This window comes from Heloderma suspectum, chromosome 12 (assembly GCF_057233095.1).
Source record: "Heloderma suspectum isolate Gila_16-S chromosome 12, 16-S_ref, whole genome shotgun sequence".
Classification (NCBI taxonomy): domain Eukaryota; kingdom Metazoa; phylum Chordata; class Lepidosauria; order Squamata; family Helodermatidae; genus Heloderma; species Heloderma suspectum.
In genome coordinates, this window is record NC_139469.1 from 33493927 (window position 1) to 33514211 (window position 20285).

A 20285-nucleotide genomic window follows, 5' to 3' on the forward strand; every position below is an offset into this window, starting at 1 on the left:
GGCACACAGTTGGTGCTAAATAAGATGCTCAATAGTCAGCCAGGAGAAACAAGAGTGTATACTTGCCCACAGAAGACCACTGTGCAGAGACCTCCAGGCCCTTCCCCAAAGGAGCCTGTCCTGTTCGGAACATCTTTAGGTAGACTTCAAACTGATTTGGGGACAGGCGGCAGGCTGCACAGCAGGAATTGGAGAAGACAGAAAAGAGTGCCTGTGCAGCACCCTTGAAGTCTCCATTTTTGCACATGTAGAAAGGTATGTTGTCCCTCTGCTTCTGCATCCTGGATTAAGCAAAGGAAGTACAATGATTCCTAGAGCAATAGCCATGTTAATTTGTTGTAGCAAACAGCAACACGGAGTCCTATAGCATCATAAAGAGAAGCAATTTTATTGTAGCAGACTACAGCCCACTTCCTCAGTATGTATCAGTACAGAGAAGAGAGGGGGAAACGTTGCCAAAGAGCTCCATTTCATCTCCATTTTGTCCTGACATTGATCACCATTGCTCAAAGGTCTCCATCTTCTCTGGAAATGTTAGCTGACAAAAGCTAACAAATTAGGACAGGATTTGTTTTGTAGGCCAAGTCAACACATTCTGTTGAAAGGGAAAAGAGAGTACCCCAGCCCTGTAAAGCTGCCTTGGGAACGCATGGGCTTGCCACAGCTCAATCTCCTCTGCTTCCTAATTCAATCAAGACAATGTTCTGTCGCCTATCCACTGGCAATTGAAAGCTTCCAAGTTCTTCTGTGACCTTCCAATTAGTACTGAACACCCCTGCCCAAGAGTCAAGCATCCCTCTTGGTCAAGGAGTCAATCTTTCTCCCCTTTGGTGACCAGTTGCCACCGTAGTCTTTAGTGAGCTAATAAGGAGTGGGGCCAAAAGTCCATGAAATGGCAAGGACAGGAGTTTTATCACATTCCTATGTAAAGCTCAGATGGACGCAAGGTAAAACTTGTGTTGTGGCCTGGAAGATTGGAAATGAGCCAGACATAGGCTTCTGCACTCCTCCTCGTGGCTTTGGTTTCAGTTTCCAATTTAGTGCTAACCATAGTTTGCCATGGGATGGGGATGGAGCTGACAGCTTGATCCAATCCTCCAAGCCACAGATTGGAGGATCGTCAGAACTCAGCTAGTGCTAAAACATTATCTGAATCATCCTTCACTTGTGTTTTTCAGCATTCCAGATACATTTGTGTAAAAGGCCCTAGACAGGTTCAACTCTTGCAAATCTTAGAGAAGGTCATCTCCTTTCTTATGCATGAACATCATCCGCCATGTGCGAAAGGAGACAGCACACAAAAATGGCTGCTTCTCAGCAAGAGAACTTCATTCTTGAATAGCCCAGTGAAGTTCAAGTCCAAGCCAAAGCCAAGTCCAAGTATTACTCTTAAGGAAAGCAAAATCATCATCTCAGAAAGCATGTTGTTGCTGCTGGGGATCACCAAAAGGATCTTTCCATTATTCTCCTGGTTTAAAGATTTTAGACATGCAAGCTTTAAATAAATCTCCACCAGTAGACCAGAGTAGATTAAAATCCCCTCCACTGACAGCTGTGAGCAATTTCAAATCACTTACCATTGGGAATCCCTGCATTTCACCACTTTCAAATAACGGATCAGCTCCCTGTATCTGAGGAGGGAAACAAGGCATTAAGGCAGGCATAGGCAATTACCTATGGGTCCAGAGTGCCAAAGATCCAGTACTCTTTCAGACATTATTATTACAATACTTATTTATATCCCACCTTTTCCCCCAATACTGGGATTCAAGGCGGCTTTACAACACTAAAAACTTGTACAGTTAAAATATTTACATAGAAATATACAAAAGTTGCACAAAATGTTCCCTTGAGATCTCCAATTTTCTTGAAGAGATCTCTAGTCTTTCCCATTCTATTGTTTTCCTTGATTTCTTTGCACTGTTCATTTAAGAAGGCCTTCTTGTCTCTCCTTGCTATTCTCTGGAACTCTGCATTCAGTTGGATATATCTTCCCCTTTCTCCTTTGCTTTTCGCTTCCCTTCTTTCCTCAGCTACTTGTAAAGTCTCATCAGACAGCCACTTGGCTTTCTTGCATTTCTTTTTCTTTGGGATGGATTGAGTTGCTGCCTCCTGAACAATGTTACGGACCTCCGTCCATAGTTCCTCAGGCACTCTGTCTATCAGGTCTAATCCCTGAAATCTATTCTTCACCTCCACTGTATATTCATCAGGGATATGATTTAGGTCATACCTGAATGGTTTAATGGTTTTCCCTACGTTCTTCAATTTAAGCCGAAATTTTGCAAGAAGCAGCTCATGATTTGAGCCACAGTCAGCTCCCGGTCTTGTTTTTTACTGACTGTATAGAGCTTCTCCATCTTTGGCTGCAAAGGACATAATCAATCTGATTTCGATATTGACCATCTTGTGATGTCCATGTGTAGAGTCGCCTCTTGTGCTGTTGGAAAAGCATATTTGCTATGATCAGCGTGTTCTCTTGGCAAAACTCTATTAGCCTTTGTCCTGCTTCATTTTGTACACCAAGGCCATGCTTGCCTGTTATCCTGGTGATTTCTTGACTTCCTACTTTAGCATTCCGATCCCCTATGATGAAAAGGACATCTTTTTTTGGTGTTAGGTCTAGAAGGTGTTGTAGGTCTTCATAGAACCAATCAACCTCAGCTTCTTCAGCCTCAGTGGTTGGAGCATAGACTTGAATTACTGTGATGTTGAATGGTTTGCCTTGGATTCGTACTGAGATCATTCTATCGTTTTTGAGATTGTACCCCAGTACTGCTTTTCCCACCCTTTTGTTGACTATGAGTGCTACTCCATTTCTTCTAAGGGATTCTTGCCCACAGTGGTAGATATAATGGTCACCTGAATTAAATTCGCCCATGCTTGTCCATTTTAATTCACTGATTCCCAAGATGTCGATGTTCAATCTTGCCATCTCATCTTTGACCACCTCCAGCTTACCTTGATTCATTGATCCGACATTCCAGGTTCCTAAACAATATTGTTCTTTACAGCATCGGAGTTTTTTTTCACCACCAGACCCATCCACAGCTGAGTGTCCTTTCGGCTTTGGCCCAGCCGCTTCACTCTTTCTGGCACTACTTGGAAATACCCTCTGCTCTTCCCCAGTAGTATATTGGACACCTTCCGACCTGAGGGGCTCATCTTCCGGCGTCATATCTTTTAGCCTTGTGATACGTTCCATGGGGTTTTCTTGGCAAGAATACTGGAGTTGCCATTTCCTTCTCACAGTGGACCACATCACTGAGTTACGCAAGCCCCTTTGCCACAAAAAGGCAGTGATCCATGATAAAGGACAAAGAAGGCAGGGACCTAACAGAAGCAGATGAGATTAAGAAGAGGTGGCAAGAATACACAGAAGAACTATACAGGAAAGATCTGAATGTCCCTGATAGCCATGATAGTGCGCTCACTGAACTTGAGCCGGACATCCTAGAGAGTGACGTCAAGTGGGCCTTAGGAAGCATTACTAACAACAAAGCTAGCGGAGATGACAGAATTCCAGATGAGCTATTTAAGATCCTAAAAGATGATGCTGTTAAAGTGCTGCACTCAATATGCCAACAAATTTGGAACACTCAGCAGTGGCCACAAAACTGGAAAAGATCAGTTTACATTCCAATTCCAAAAAAGGGCAATGCCAAAGAGTGTTCAAACTACCGTACAATTGCGCTCATTTCACATGCCAGCAAGATTATGCAAGATTATGAAGCTAGGCTTCAGCAGTATGTGAACCAAGAAGTACCGGAAGTACAAGCTGGGTTTAGAAGAGGCAGAGGAACTAGAGATCAAATCACCAACATGCGCTGGATCATGGAGAAGCAAGAGAATTCCAGAAAAACTTCTATTTCTGCTTCATTGACTACGCTGAAGCCTTTGATTGTGTGGATCACAACAAACTGTGGCGAATTCTTAAAGAGATGGGAGTACCAGACCACCTTACCTGTGTAAGGCGATACCACTCTAATGTGTACACCTACCTGTGTAAGGCGATACCACTCTGTGCAGACGATACCACTCTAATAGCAGAAAGTGAAGAGGATCTAAAAAGCCTCTTGTTGAGGGTGAAAGAGGAGAGTGCAAAAACTGGTTTGAAACTCAACATTAAAATACTACGAGCATGGCATCCGGCCCCATCACTTCCTGACATATGGAAGGGGAAGAAATGGAAGCAGTGACAGATTTTATTTTCTTGGGCTCCAGGATCACCGCAGATGGTGACTGTAGCCATGAAATTAAAAGACGCTTGCTCCTTGGGAGGAAAGCGATGGCAAACCTAGACAGCATAGTAAGAAGCAGAGACATCACCTTGCCGACAAAGGTCCACATAATCAAAGCTATGGTTTTCCCAGTAGTAATGTATGGCTGTGAGAGCTGGACCATAAGGAAGGCTGAGCGCCGAAGAATTGATGTTTTCGAACTGTGGTGCTGGAAAAGACTCTTACGTGTCCCCTGGACTGCAAGGAGGTCAAATCAGTCCATCCTAAAGGAAATCAACCCTGAGTGCTCCTTGGAAGGACAGATACTGAAGCTGAAGCTCAAATATTTTGGCCACCTAATGCGAAGAGAAAACTCCCTGGAAAAGACCCTGATGCTGGGAAAGATTGAAGGCAAAAGGAGAAGGGGACGGCAGAGGACGAGATGGCTGGATAGCATCACCGATGCAGTGAATATGAACTTGAGCACACTCCGGGAGAGAGCGGAGGACAGGAAGTCCTGGCATGCTACGGTCCATGGGGTCACGAAGAGTCGGTCACGACTTAACGACTGAACAACATACAAAAGTTAAAAATATAAATAAATCATCAATATTAAAATTGTATAAAATATCCAAACATTGAAAGACAACAAGAAATATAGTATCCATCCGTCATATTCTCACAGGTCCAGACTAGCTATCCCCAAAGGCCTGCTGAAACAAAAAAGTTTTTGCCTGCCTGTGGAAACATACCAAGAAGGGTGCCACTTTCGCCTCCCTGGGAAGGGAGTTTCAGAGCCTTGGGGCAGCCACCAAAAAGGCCCTCTCCCACATTCCCACCAGGCGAGCCTGTGATGGTGGCGGGACCATGAGAAGGGCCTCCCCTGAAGATCTCAGGGCACAAGCAGGCTCATAGGGGAAAATACAGTCTTTCAGAGAACCTGGACCCGACATGAGATTATGCCATATGAAGATTTGATACAGAACCCCCTACTAGCCCAAGGCATACAGTGTGCAATCCAGGGGCTAAAAGTGACCCCAAGATATTCAGGTTCTTCACAGGGTCTCTTCTGAAATTCTCAGCTTTCATTGGGGGAGGGGGGATGTTCCCAGCCTCATAGGTAAAGAAGTAAATAATAAAATTGATAGGAAACATTCTAATACTCTCCAATTTCCCTGCATATTTATTGCTACAACATATAGCCATCATCTTAGATTACTTGCTATAAAACATTGGATATGTTTGTGAAAAATGGTGAATACTTTTGGTACGGATCTATAGCCACTGGAGAGGAACAGAAGTACACCTGGGAGTACCACATAATGGGGCAGACAACAGGAGAGGGCTGTCTCCATCACAGTCTACCTGTGAACTTGGCTCAGGGGCACCTGACCAACTGCAGTTGAAGCTCAAACACTGGACCAGACCTACCCTTTATTCGGTCCAGCAGGGCAGTTGTTTCATGCTTATGTGTTCATAGCTCCATATAGGGTCTTATGTTATAGACTTACTGTTGATGGTTTTCCATTCTCTCAATGCGTGCCTCTATCACAGGAACTATTTCACGAAGACACTCCCTCTTCCTTTTCTGTGTTCTTTGACCAGTGACATTTTGTCCTTTTAAGACCGAGGTCAGCAAGCCATGATACCAAGGCATGAAATTCAGGCTGGAAGGGAAAGGAGGTAGAATTGAAATGAAGATGGCGCAACGCTGTGGCCAGGGGTCTTGTCTCCCTCACTCCCTGAGCCCCAGGCTAGGTGGCATGGGCGGGGGGGGGGGGGATGTCTCAGAGGTCACACTGGCAGTGCCAAGACTGGCAAACAAGAATTATGTGGTGTATGTGGGGCCAGCACTTTCACTGCTGTCTTCCTTGCCTTCTTTGCTATAAACCATTCCTATTTATTTATTGCATTTATATCCCACCTTTTATCCTCTAAGTAACCCAAAGCGGCATACATAATCCTCCTCCTCTCCATTTTATCCTCACAACAACAACCCTGTGAGGTAGGTTGGGCTGAGAGTCCGTGACTGGCCCGAAGTCACCCAGTGAGCTTCCATGACTCTAGAACCCAGATCTCCCAGCTCCCAGTCCAGCACTCAAACCGCTACACCACGCTAGCTATTGAGTGGAGAAAAGGGGGAACAAGTTGATTCGTCCCCCATAAAGAGCAAGCTATGGCTGAGTAAACTTTGAATCCTGGATCAAAGGCCTATGAGCCACAAAGAGACTCTGCTCTTCTACCAGAAGGCAGGGCGGGAGCTAGCACAGAACTCCTTTCTGCAAGAGGGCCTTACATTTCCAGCCCTGACTTCTGGGTTACAGGAGAACATAGGCTTTTCCTATTTGCTGTCCTGCTGGCTGAGAACAACATCTAGATTCCAGACCAGGCACACCATCTAAAAAAATGTTCTGGACCCATTATTTAAATGGCCTGTAACTAATCAGTATATCGTGGCTCTCCCTCACTATCCTTCTCTTCGAATGCCCCCTTCTCAGCAATTTGAGAATGGGAAAAAGCATTCTTTAAAAAAGCAAACTGAGTGACCTCTGGACAGTCGATGAATGCAACTAATGACCAGGAGCAAAAAGTGAACAAGAAACAGAACTTGGAGGAAGAGGTGGGTCTTTGCAGGTAGAAGAGGCAGTGATTATCCATGGCTGGAAGGGACACTGGCAGCATCTAGGAAATATAAATCCTCCCCAATGATGGTCCCAAATTCACCCCTTTAGTTTTTCTCATTAAATAAATAGTTGCCATTAGTTCTGGGGGTCGGGGGAAGACTGGAGAATACTATTGCAGTGAGAACAAATTCTCTGGATGGGCCGAGCTTCACTAAAAACAATCCCATGGCAGGAGAAGGTGGATGGAAAGATAGCTCTGCACACAGAAAACAACGCCGCCCCTTGGGTCCCTAAAATATACATCCTCCCTCCAAGCACACACCCTCTCTCCAATTATGGGCATTTCTCTAGTAAAGAAATGAACCAGAGAAAATGTGATCCAGACACACAGCTTAACAAACGTACCTATTTGAGAAGGTGAAGCAGCAAACTGGGAAAGGAATAGACTGGTAAAAGACAATTAATTTGTTATGCAATGGTTTCGGAAAGTCATGCAGTACCAGCAGCCTCTGTAGTTGTCTTGTAATCCTGAAATATAAAGGAAAACCATGATGACTGATTTGAACAAAAGAAGAGCCTTTAAAAGAAAGCCAATTAGCCTGCATCAGATTCCTTGCTTAATCCACAACGGCAAGCCACCATTCCTAATGAGGAGGTTTATGAGCTGGGATCCCCCTCAACCTTCCCAAAGGAGGAAGAAGACTCCCCTGAAGCAGCCACCCAGAGAGCTGGTGGGAGCAGGAGAGACTCAAAGCCCTGGCTTGCCTTTGCCTCACCCTACCAGAGGGGACCAGCAACTGGCGCCACATCCCCATCGTTGACCAAGTCTGCCAGTGGCTGCTTTACTCAGAGGCAGAAGTTGCTTTAGGGTGCAATCCTATGCATGCCCCAGCCAGAAAAAGGCCTACAACTCCCAGCATGCCCCAGCCAGCCATGCTGGCTGGGGCATCTTGGAAGTTGTAGGCCTTCTTTTCTGTCTAAACATGCATAGGATTGTTCCTTTACAGAATTTTGGAGGTGGAGGAAGGTGAGAGCTGGTGGGTAGGGAAAACCTATGGAGTTGGCAAGCAAAAACTTATACTGCATCAGGCCATTGGTCCAGCTAGCTCAGTACTGTTGACACCACCTGGCAGCTGCTCTCCAGAGATTCAGATGGGAGTCTTTCCCTATTCTACCTGGAGATTGGACCAGGAACTGTCTGCAGACAGAGCAGGTGCTCTGCATAATTTTTATTTATTTATTAAATTTATTAATCGCCCATCTGACTGGTCACCCAGCCACTCTGGGCGATGTACAACCCACCATAAACAATTTAAAACAATAAAATTTTACCATAAATTTTTTTTTAAAAAAATACCCTAACCCACCCCAAATGCCTGCCTGAACAACCACGTTTTTAATGCACGACGGAAGCTCATTAAAGAGGGGGCATGACGGAGTTCCCTAGGGAGGGAGTTCCACAGAGTGGGGGCCACCACAGAAAAGGCCCTCTCCCTCGTCCCCACCAGTCTAGCTGTCCTGGCTGATGGGACAGAGAGAAGGCCATCCAAGGCTGATCTTGTTAAGCGGCCTGTCTGGTGTTGCTGGAGGCGCTCCTTAAGATAGGCTGGGCTGGAACCATATAGGGTTTTAAAGGTCAAAACCAACACCTTGAATTTGGCCCGGAAAACAACTGGTAACCAGTGCAACTCCTTCAGCACTGGAGTGATGTGATCTCGCCGGCGGCTGCCTTTAATCAGGTGAGCCGCCGCGTTCTGTACCAGCTGCAGTTTCCGAACCGTCTTCAAGGGTAACCCCACGTAGAGCGCATTACAGTTGTCTAAACGAGAGGAGACCAGGGCATGTACTACCGATGGGAGCAGATGGTCGGGAAGGAAGGGGCGCAGCCGCCGTATCAGATGGAGTTGATACAGCGCTGTCCGGCTCACAGCTGACACCTGAGCCTCCATGGACAGCTGGGAGTCCAAAATGACCCCCAGGCTGCGGACCTGGTCTTTCAAGGGTAGCTGTACCCCATTCAACACCAGGTCAACATCCCCCAGCCTCCTCTTGTCTCCCACCAAAAGTACCTCGGTCTTGTCAGGGTTGAGCTTCAGCTTATTCCTCCCCATCCAGCCACTCACCGTCTCCAGACATTTGGACAGGGATTCTATGGCCAACCTTGGTGAAGATTTGAATGAGAGGTAGAGCTGAGTGTCATCCGCATATTGATGACACTGCACCCCACCTCCTGATGATAGCCCCCAGTGGCTTCACATAGATGTTAAATAGCATCGGGGAGAGGATGGAACCCTGTGGCACCCCACAAGTAAGTGGCCACGGGTCCAAAACCTCCTCTCCCAGTGCTACCCTCTGGTACCTGCCAGAGAGGAAGGACTGGAACCACCGCAATACAGTGTTTCCAATGCCCAACCCCTCCAGGCGGTCCAGGAGGATACCGTGGTCAACGGTATCAAAAGCCGCTGAGAGGTCGAGGAGAACAAGGAAGGAGCATTCACCCCTATCCAGAGCCCTCCTCATATCATCCACCAAGGCGACCAAGGCCGTTTCTGTCCCATGCCCAGGCCTGAAGCCCAACTGAAATGGGTCTAGATAATCAGTTTCTTCCAAGTGTGCCTTCAACTGCACCGCCACCACCCGCTCAATCACCTTGCCCAAAAATGGCAGATTTGAGACTGGGCGAAAGTTGTTCAGAACTTGAGGATCCAAGGAGGGCTTCTTTAAGAGCGGTCTTATCACTGCCTCCTTGAGGGCTGATGGCATCACTCCCTCCTCAAGGGAGGCGTTCACCACCGCCTTGATCCCCTCACCCAGTCTCTCTCTGCAGCTCATAATGAGCCAAGATGGGCAAGGATCAAGTAAGCAGGTGGTTGGCCTTAGAGATGAAAGCACCTTGTCCACTTCATCAGGAGGAAGAAGCTAGAACCGATCCCACAAAACCGGTTTGCCACAGGCCGCCTCTTGCTCACTAACTGTATCCACAGTGTGCAGAGTAACACACCTAATCTGATCAATTTTATCTGCAAAGTGCCTTGCCAAAGCCTTACAGGAGGCCTTAGAATGCTCCAGTGGTTCCGGAGCCACAGGACCGACCAGGCTCCGGACCACTTGGAACAGCCTCCTGGGACAGCACTCTGTGGACGCGATGGAGGCAGCATAATATTCCTTTTTTGCTGCCTTCACCGCCACGTGATAGGCTGAAGATATAGCTCTAGCCCGTGTCTGATCGTCTTTGGAGCGAGACTTCCGCCACCGGCGCTCTAGCCGTCTCACCTCCTGTTTCAGAGCTCGTAACCGCGGATTGAACCATGGTGCAGTCCGAGCCCTGTTCAGGGGGAGAGGGCGTTTCGGAGCCACCCGATCTAATGCCCCAGTGATTGCGGCATTCCAGCCACCCACCAGGGTCTCGACCGAGTGGCCGTTGGCATGCCCCAGAGAATCCCCAAGCGCGTTCAGGAATCCATTTGGATCCATAAGACGCCTGGGGCGGACCATTTTAATGGGTCCTCCACCCCTGCGGAGGGGTTGTGGAACCGAGAAGTCCAACATCACCAGATAGTGATCTGACCATGACAAGGGGGTGGTGGATATACCCTCGACTTCCAGATCACTCCCCGCTTCTCCAGAAACAAACACAAGGTCTAGTGCATGACCGGCTACATGGGTGGGCCCAGTTAGAATATGGTGCAGCTCCCAGGAGGCCATGGTCTCCATGAAGTCCCGAGGTGCTCCTGTGAGGATGGCCTCCGAATGTACGTTGAAGTCCCCCAACACCAGTAAGTTAGGGGACTGTACACGCACATCAGAGACCACCTCAAGCACCTCGGCCAGGGAGCCAGTCGTGCAGCAGGGTGGACGGTACGCGAGCAGAATCCCCAGACTGCCCTTCGGGCCCAACCTCCAGTACAATGGCCCTTCCCCAGACAGTGAGGGCTGAGCACCCTGAAAGGCTGGTTTAAAATCCAATAAATAAATACATACAGCGGCACCCTGCCGGCCAGCAAGTCCTCTTTGCTGCCAGCTCCAGAGCCAGCAGGACAGGAAGACCCAGCATCAGCTGCTGTGAGGCTGCTGGCCTTGGAAGAGCTCCATGGACTTGCAAGCTGTGAGCCTTCCTTGCCCACATAGTAGGAAGCTTTGGATAGAGGGACTGGTTGGGCAGCAAGCTGCTCACGTCCTCCACTCCAATAAGTCCCTAACCCCAGATGCAAAACCAGCTCATGGCCAGTACCTGGGATTCAGCAGCCTAGTCGGCAGCTCACACATACATGCACTAAGGGGTGTTTCAGTTGAGGGGAGAAAAGGGCTGTGTCCCGCACTATTTTTCTGCAAGAGAAAGCAGCCTCTACCATATGTGGAGCCCTTTTCCCACTCTGACAGTGCCCCTGCCCACCAAGATTTGCTTCCCTTGTTATCTGCACCTAGACAGACCAATAGGATAAAGATCTTACATTTTCAACCATTCGTTTAAAGTCACACAAATGTCAGGAATTAAGTTTTTGCAAGGCACCTTACCATACACAATTTCATTTTATTCATTTATTATATTTCTATACCGCCCCATAGCTAAAGCTCTCTGGGCGGTTCACAAAAATTAAAGTTGCAAGGCAGAGTCACTTAAAATGAGGATAGGTGAAAGCCATGCTTAATTTAAAGGCAGGAAGAAAAGAGAACAGCTTTCCTCAAAAAGGACTGATATTTTTGGTTTCATTAACAACTTGCTACCCTTCTGTTTGGTGTTAAAGGTGAATGGAAAAACTGAAATTAGAAAGTCACATGAGGCAAAGCATACTTGGATGTCCTCATTTCTGAGGCTCCAGGGGGCGGAGGGGAGGGCGGGGAGAAGAGAATTGTCATTTTAAAAAAAAATAGATCAGAGACGAAAGCAGAGCCAAGGACAGGCTTGGTAAGGCCTTTTTTCAGGGTTCTGAAGTTTGTGATGATCTCAGACACAACATGAAACAGGCAGCTGTCACCAAACCAGAAACTGCATGCTTCATTCTCCCTGTGAGCGCATGCGCGCACGCACACACACAGTGTAACATCTACAGCAGCCTTCCCCAATCTGGCCATGCAGGCTGGGAATGATAGGAGTTGCAGTCCAACTCATCTGGGAGGCACCAGATTGGGGGAGGCTGATGGTCGACAGCTTGCCCATGTCCTAATGTCACAAAGCGCATTTCTCTGCTTCTGCTCCACCATGTTTGCTGCCATGAAGAACGGGAGGGAAAACATGCCCTGTCATGCTGTCAAGACACAGGTTAGCTGCCCTAGATCAGGGGTAGGCAAACTTTTTGGGCCACTGGAAAAGGTTGTCCTATGCAAAAGCAGAAAGATGATACATGCCTTAGTTACATCCCGTTTGGACTACTGTAATACCTTCTATGCAGGGCCGCCTGATGAAGAGTGTTTGGAAACTTCCACTGGTTCAGAAAGCTGCAGCCATACTGTTGATGGTGTGACAACAGCTTCACTGACATCCGGTTTGTTTCTGGGCAGAATTCAAAGTGCTGGTTATGACCAATGCAGCTCTAGACAGCTTGGGACCAGGTTACCTGAAGGACCACTTTCTCCCATACAAACCTCCTGAGCTTTTAAATCTTTGAGAGAGGCCTTTAGCTGCTGCTGTTTAGTAACAGGCTGCTGTTTTATTGAACTGGGTTTTTTTTTTTACCTGCTCTTCTATTTATTGTTATGTATTTTATAGGATTGTTTTATTTTGTATTTTATCTTATTCATCAAGAGCCACATTGCTTGGGATATAAATTTAAATGGTTAAATAAATACAATACAAAATACATAAATGGATAAGGTGTATAGGATGTGCTGCAGGGCAGATTAAACAATGCCTTACCTGGCCATCAGACAAGGTACAGCCTGGTTCACTGATGCAGAGGGATCAAAGGTTTGCGAGGAGCTGAACGAAAAAGAAAAATTCCATTACTCAGCTTTCCAGCATTTTTTATTAGTGGATATTTTGCTTTAGTCCTTTGTTTTTTGCAAGAGTAGAGCTGGCCCCAACTGTTCTCAAAATGCCTCTGTCTCCATTTTCTGAGGAGAACTCTGGGGTGTCCTTACTCAGTTTCCGCAAACTTGGATCCTCCAGAGAAATCAACTCCTGTACAGTAAGGGTAAATGAAGGGTACAGAAGGGCCTCGCTCCAGAATGAACCATACAGAAGCATCCCGTTCTGCCCATTTTGGTTTGTATGAATTCATCCAGAGAAAGATTACATACAAGTGCATTTCACTTACAAGTGAACACATTATTTAAAATTACACGTTATTTAAATCACTTAGGGAGCAATCCTATCCAGACAGGTGGCCTCCTCTGAACTTGGGAGGCGACCGCCTATCCAAAGCAGGGCAGGAGAAGCACGGAGGGGATTGTTCCCACCACAATTCTCCTGCCCTGCTTTTTCGGCCGCTTTTTCCCGTCTAGCCGCAGGAGGGCGGAGCGGGGGAGGCGGCGGCTGCTGCTGGGGATGTGTCGGACAGGCAGTTCCAGCCCTCCCTGCCCCAGAACGCCCACAGACACGCCCCCTTTCGGCCGCTCCACACTCCCCTTGCAAGCGCAGAGGACAGGGCTGTTCCGCACTGCCTCGGAGGCAACGCGGAAGTGGGGGAAGGTCAGTTCTCCGGGAACCGGCCTCAGAGCATGGGCTCTGGTTCCTGGAAAACAACATATCCTATGGCCATCTAGCCGCTGTCTAGCGGCCATAGGATTGCTCCCTTACACAGTATTTAAAATCCAACTGAACTGCAAGGAACTAGGAAAGATTACTTCACAGGCGAGATTCAGCTAAAGAACCCAATTCAAGGTACTGATTTTAACCTATAAAGTTTAACATGGCTCAGGACCGCAATACCTGACGGAGCCTCTCTCAGCTCAAACCTACCCATACACTACGCTCAACATCTAAGGCGCTCCTCCAGGTGCCTCTTCCAAGGGAGACTCGGAAGACAGCAACAAGGGAGGGCCTTCTCAGTGGTGGACCCCCAATTGTGGAATGATCTCCCTGATGAGGCCTGCCTGGTGCCAACATTGTTATCGTTTCGGTGCTAGGTCAAGACTTCTCTTTTTCCCAGGCATTTGGCAGCATGTGATGAGTTTTAATTTATCTGGGACTTGTTTTATGGTCTGGCTGATTGCTCAAAGTTGTTTTTAGATATATGTTGTCTTCGTGTATGCAGTCTGTTTGTGTGTTTATGTTCTTAAATTTTGCATATTGTATTTTTGATGTTTTTAACCTTTATCGAACCGTCCAAAGAGCTTCAGCTATGAGGCGGTATAGAAAAGCAATAATTATAATAGCCTAGCCTTCTGCCATGCTGTAAAGATGCCCAAAGGTAAGATCATCACATGTCCTGAACCTCAAGAGTAGAGCCATTTTCTTCCTCTTTTGCTAACATTTCTGCCTCTTCGGCTGACAATCCTAGGCATATTTTAGGATAAAGGTCACGCAGAAACTTTGAGAACACCAGCAAAGGTTACTAGGCCAAGCTAATCAGTTGGGATACTCACGAAGAAAGGTCCTTGTGGAGCATAATCTCGCTGGCTGCTCCCAAAAGCATGATGGCCCCTGTTTTGGGCTTTTCTTTTTCAGCCTGATTTAGAAAGGCCATTACAAGATCAAAAACAGGTGTATACCTAGAAAATCAAAAAGTTTCAGAGTCATGGAGCAGCTTTTGCAACATTCAGCACAGTGAGATTAGAAAAATATTGCCAGTGGAAACCAAAAGTTGATGAATCAACATACTTCTACAGGCAGCTCTTGCTAAATTAACTGCAATGATTAGAGAAGAAATCCAAGAGATCAATACCCAGAGGGCCAAATAAAACATTTCTTTAAGGCAGATATTTGCAGGAGGGATTAGCATTGGGGCCATGGTGCTAAGAAGGGGGTTGTCCTTTCCCCCACATTGTTTTACCTATATAAATTGCTCACTGGCCCCCAGACTTGCCATTAGTCAAGGAGGGAAATCTGTTCTTGTGTTTTTGTTTTAAGGTTAAAGAGACTCATACTGAACCTGTCTTTTCTGGCAAGGGATGCTGGGGTGGGAAATAGTCAAGGAAACGTGGGGAGGGGAAAGGTTAAAGTTTCAATTTGTCCCTGAGGTCAAAGAGAGTTAAAAGAATGGTAGAAAGAGACCCTGAATAATTAGGGCCTCTTGACTCAGCTGTACTTCATCCCAGGCTGCAAGAACAGCCGGCTTCCACACCAAACTCCCCAACTCAAATTTTGGTGCAGAAATCTATCCCCTCCCCATTTCCAACTGCATTTGATATGATCAAGGTGGCTTTGATGCAGAAGACGAACACATGCTTTTCTTGCTACATATCATCAAGATTCTTGGCTACCTACGCAGAAATGCATCCTGACAGGTTTTTATTTTTAAGATAGAAACACCTCCCCAAATTGAATTAGCCTGCAGTTTAAGTGTGGGGTTACCCGCCTATTAGGTATTCATGGATCTCTCCGCCACCGAGTGGGGGGCAGAGTGAATCCCACCTCTGAATGCCACTTGGGATCCCACACCATGTAAAATCAACACAGAACAGAGCTTCACCAACTATCAGGCAGGACGCTTTTGGGGTGTGCTCTCATGTGCACTGTGCATGGAGAAGAGCTGTGCACAAACTTCTAGGCAGGAAGAAGATCCAGAACCACTCCCAGAAGGAGTGAGGGAGACAGAAGCAGGAGAAGGGAACATCAGGACCTGTTCCAGTTGGACTGCCTGTCCCCACCCATTCCACCAGCCCTGCTGAAAGTCTACTTAATTTTTTTCCCTCTTCCCGCCCCATCCCTTTTTCCTTGAGTGTTGTGCCTTTTTTAGATTGTAAGCCTGCAGGCAGGACTGTCTACAGGAGACTTTTTTGGGTTGAGGAGCAGGATAAAAATACTTTAAACCAACAAACAAATGTGGAGTCTTCTTCTTCCCCACCAAAGCTGATGTGCTGTCCGTATGTTTTCCTCTGCATCTGTTTTTTTTTGGGGGGGGGGGGGTCAGAGAGGTCCACTCCCACTGCTCTTCTGATGCCAGTGTTGTATTATGAACCCAGCCCTCAAACTGCACGCAACAGTGCGTGAGATGGTCTGCACACTTACCATGGGGAGTGATTATTAGAGCTTGGTTAGGGGAGGGAAAGGAGGAAGTTCTATGCACGATGTCCAATGGAACTTGTTCTCCTGTCCATCCACAGGATGGCAGCTGCAATGTTCACAGCAGATTCTGAGGCTTATTATGTTCAAATGCATTGACAGGGTTTCCTAGGAAGTCGCCCAGGGCATTACCTGTATATGACACACACCTGGCGGAGGCCACATGCATCACACTGCCCAGGACCCAAATTCTGATGACAAAAACATCTGTAGCAATCTGAAGGAATTCTCTCACCGGACAGGTATTTATTATATTCCACAGAAATATCATGCAAGAATTTCTGCAGGAGGACTCCTATGGCAGAAAATAGGGAAAAGGCAAAAATAAATACTTCACATTTATTCCACTTAAAAATGTGCTGCTTCCCTGTGACTCTATCCTGTGCTGTTCCAACAATGCTGGAGCTCCACGATCACAGATGTGGGGCTGCTGCTAACCGCCCCATCCACAGCAATCTCAAAATGCTAATGCAGCAATTTCCAAATCATGGACCATGAAAAGCTAATAAAATAATCAAAAGCTCCTGGGTGCTAGAAGTATGCACACACAGACGAAGCTGTCCTGTGCTTATCTGACTGGTCTGCTGCTCTGGCCTTGCCTCTAAGCAGCTGCTGAATCAAGTAGGTTGGATCATTCAGTTGTCCTGATACAGAGACACTGCACAATTATAGAGGATACCTACCCACAACAGGGACTAATGCAGAGTCAAAGTAGGTGTGTTCCTCTATGGGCAGGTAGTTCTTACATACACTGAAAGTAAATCTTTTCAGGTCTACGAATCAAGTGGTGCTCCAATTTTAATTCAGGGAAAAGACAGTTCTCAGCCATTCAAAATCTGGGAAGCCCTGCTCTCTAATGGTATAGGCTATGGGGGAGTTATCACTCCCCTGACTTAAAGAAGTGGTCCCAAAACTGAAAATATGTTTTTTCCAGATCCTGCTCCTCCTCTATCCCTTGGATTGACTTTAGTTTAGGAAAGGGAAAAACTGTTTATGCACCTTCAGATCTTCTTAAAAAGTAAGACATTTTGTATATTAAGCAATTAAGTAAACATTTGCTTCTTAATTAAGGCTCTCTTTTTAACTTCAGGAGGCATAGCTGCCTTCCCCTCTTGGCCTCCACCTCCTTCTGCAAGTGCTGTAGTTATGGGCCTCTGGGTCTAGCCTAATCATTGCCTGGATGGGAGGATACCCAGGAATCTGATCTACACTTCCCTGAGCAACCTGACAGAAAGACAGGGTATAAATGCAACAAATTGCCTTTGCTTTTAACTCAATGAATGCCTGGCAGCACTGATGCACTTCCATTGTGAGCCACTCACCCCCATGTTGAATGTCCACATCTATTTCTGAGAGTTTCAAGTTGAACATGGCAAGACCACCAGTGCGGGCAAAATTCCACTGATCCTTCCAGTACTTGCTTTTGTTGTGTGCGTTACAGTGGCAAAATGAAGAGGTCACCCAATCTTTACACTGGGACAGAAAAGAGAGGTTCAACTTTCCCAAAACGTATTTTACAGCCTGCAGTTTATTAAGATTTTTATCCCATCCCGCTCTGTTCCAAAGGCTCAGGTTGATTCAATAATTCAGAGCCCAAAACTGGAGCAAAACCTATTACAAAAAACAAACACAGCCCTTAGCCCAATAGCTGTAGCAGTGCCCAATGACTCCCAACTCTGAAACAGAGGACTACGTTTGTGTAACCCAACCACTGGAGGGAGACAAAGGACACTGAAAAAGCAGGAATCGCCCATTGCTGTCCACATCCCAGAATCCCTCCATACCTCTGCAGCAAGCTCGTCGCAAATGTAGCAGTAGCACTGGCCACACGTCTCCGCGTTTCTCCCAAGGGGACACGATGTCTCGCATTCTGCACGCCTAGAAGTAAGACGTAGCCCTAAATTGTTAAGCATGAGCCATCAGCAATTTCCCTGTTCTTCCACTTCAGCCATGTCCTCACTATAAACTTCAACTATGTTATCTTGCTTCTCCCTGCAAGGATCCTGGGAACCACAGTATGGCAAGAGGGGTAGTAAAAGCACTAACCACAGCTACAGTTCCCAGATCCCCTGGCTTCTGACAGGAAAAGTCACTATCTGGGGACAAGATAGAGTACAGAAATTCGGTGTGTTATGGCAGGTAGGAGGTCGCAATATGGCAGTAGCCATGGGCCACATGGCATGATATGCATTACGGATGTGATAAAAAGAAAATGGGAAGAATGACCATAATAAATGACTAAAAACATTCAATTGAAAAACAGCATTTGAAACACATTCAATTAAAAGCCAGGAAAGGTGGAGTGGAGGAAGAGCCAGGGTCAATCCCAGGCATTGCCACTTAAAAGATATAAAATGGAAGGACTGTGAAATACTTCACTGTTCTGGAAAGCCACTGCCAGTCAAGAGTGGACACTGCAGGGCTAGACAGACTGCCCCCATGTAAAGCAACTTTATATGAAGTGCTTTATGTCTTGTGCACTGGGTGCATCTCTCTCATACCTGGGTGCATAGACTGAGCTATGAAATAGGAAGCCCCTGGTTTGAATCTCACCTCTGTGCTGAACTCAGTAGGTGGCCTTAATTTATTTAGGGTGCAATCCCTTGCATGTTAAGACAGAAATCAGCCCTACAATTCCCAGTATCCCCCAGCCTGCCATGCTGGCTGGGGAATACTGAGAGTTGTTAGACAGAAATAAGTCTTAACATGCATAGGATTGCACTCTTATTTATTTAAAATATTTCTTGGCTGCCTTTCATGACAGAAGCCCTTCTATGGCAGCGTACAGCAATAAAACACATAAAACCAGTATGATATTAAGAACAAAAACAGTAAGAATACAATAAAAACAGCAATAAAGACAACAATAAGCAAGGCATTCTATCTCTAACATGTGGGATAATAATGCTGACTTACGTTATAAGGTTGTTCGAAGAATTACAGCTAGAAAATGCATGTGAAGCACTTTGAACACTTAACGTGTTACACAAGTGATGATACACACATCCCTTCTAGATTATCATTGCAAATATGCCTTTGCTCTCTGGAGGTACTTAAGCAGAGGCTGGACAGCCATCTGTCAGGGATGTTGTTGCTGCAAGATGTCTGCATGGAGCAGATGATTGGACTAGAAGATGTCCAAATCCCCTTCCAACTCCATGTTCCTTAGAGGAATTCAGGAATATTTATAGTGATGAGATAGATGTCCTGAGCTCTCTATCTTTATCCTTAAGGCATATCTAATGCCTTTGTTCAAAATCTTTTGAACTGTGTTTCTACAAATTCCGGAGTTTCTCAGCAGCTTATTTGGGTTCCTCAATGATTAGTAACAGTGGACATGCTGCTTGCTTGATCCACCATTACTGGTCTTCCCTCTGCTTTCCACATCCACAGGAAGTCTTATTAAGGCGCACTCAGCTCGAGCTAAGTGACAGTTAATCCCAAGAGGCTTTGTGATGCACATGGTGTGTGCTCTAGATTGTACCCCAGAATCCTTGGCAACATGCAGGGGTTCCTTGGCAGACAACTCAATGTCAAAATAGTCTCACAAGAGCAGGGAAGTGAAAACGACCACCACAGAGCCAGCTCACTGAAGGTATTTAAGCAGAGGGTAGATGGCCATCTGTCAGGGATGCATCCTGCACTGAGCAGAGGATTAGGTTAGATGAGCTTTAAGGTTCCTTCCAACTCTATAGATACGCATAGACAGAATGAACAACAGGGAACAGAGAACGTTCAGTTTACTAGACTATTAACAGTGCGGTGGAACAGGCCACTAGGGGAGAGACCACCGGCCTCAGCCAATATGGTTTCTCTATGACACCACATTATTTCTCACAATGGAAAGCTGGGGAATTCCCTTTTGTTCTCCTCCGAGACAAGATACATACTCAAATGGGTGGGCAGTGCAGTCATATCTTGCATGGGGCATCACTTTTGCTTGCTTGCAGAAAGTAACTATCAGCTCGCATTCATCATCCACAATTTCATCCGTTTTCTTCTCTTCCAAGGAAAACTCTTCTGGAAAGGCAAACACAGGGGATCATTTCACTGTAAGAAGACTAAAGTTGCAATTTAAAAGACACGATTTGCTCAGCCTTTAAAAAGGCTGGGAGTCAGGACTAAATTAAAAAGCCTCTTTCAGTTTGGCAGAAAATAGGCCCAATCCAAAACAGGCTGAGGAATGCATTGGAAATTATAGAAGTAAGCCCAATATGTAAAAAACATATAAGTAAAAGTGCCTTTCTGTTAACGACTCTTATGCATCTGTACTACATA

The 20285-nt window shown here is 46.3% G+C and overlaps 1 protein-coding gene across 16 annotated transcripts in view; it reads right to left on the bottom strand.

The window, feature by feature from the left end:
• Window positions 1-20285, bottom strand: part of LOC146336785 (uncharacterized) — a 44429-nt gene that overhangs the window by 21796 nt on the left and 2348 nt on the right. For 10 of the 16 annotated variants that reach the window (XM_084818993.1, XM_084818985.1, XM_084818991.1 and 7 more), the window contains exons 3-12: window positions 19898-20027; window positions 17792-17885; window positions 17330-17480; window positions 16140-16302; window positions 14369-14494; window positions 12699-12761; window positions 7250-7372; window positions 5732-5887; window positions 1578-1631; window positions 67-281 (exon numbers count right to left, since the gene is read on the bottom strand). In XM_084818993.1, coding sequence (XP_084675119.1) covers window positions 67-281; window positions 1578-1631; window positions 5732-5887; window positions 7250-7372; window positions 12699-12761; window positions 14369-14494; window positions 16140-16302; window positions 17330-17480; window positions 17792-17885; window positions 19898-20027 — 1275 coding nt within the window. Of the gene's footprint in view, window positions 1-66; window positions 282-1577; window positions 1632-5731; window positions 5888-7249; window positions 7373-12698; window positions 12762-14368; window positions 14495-16139; window positions 16303-17329; window positions 17481-17791; window positions 17905-19897; window positions 20028-20285 lie in introns of those variants that run through there. The other 6 variants (XM_084818994.1, XM_084818988.1, XM_084818983.1 and 3 more) reach the window with 4 other exon arrangements.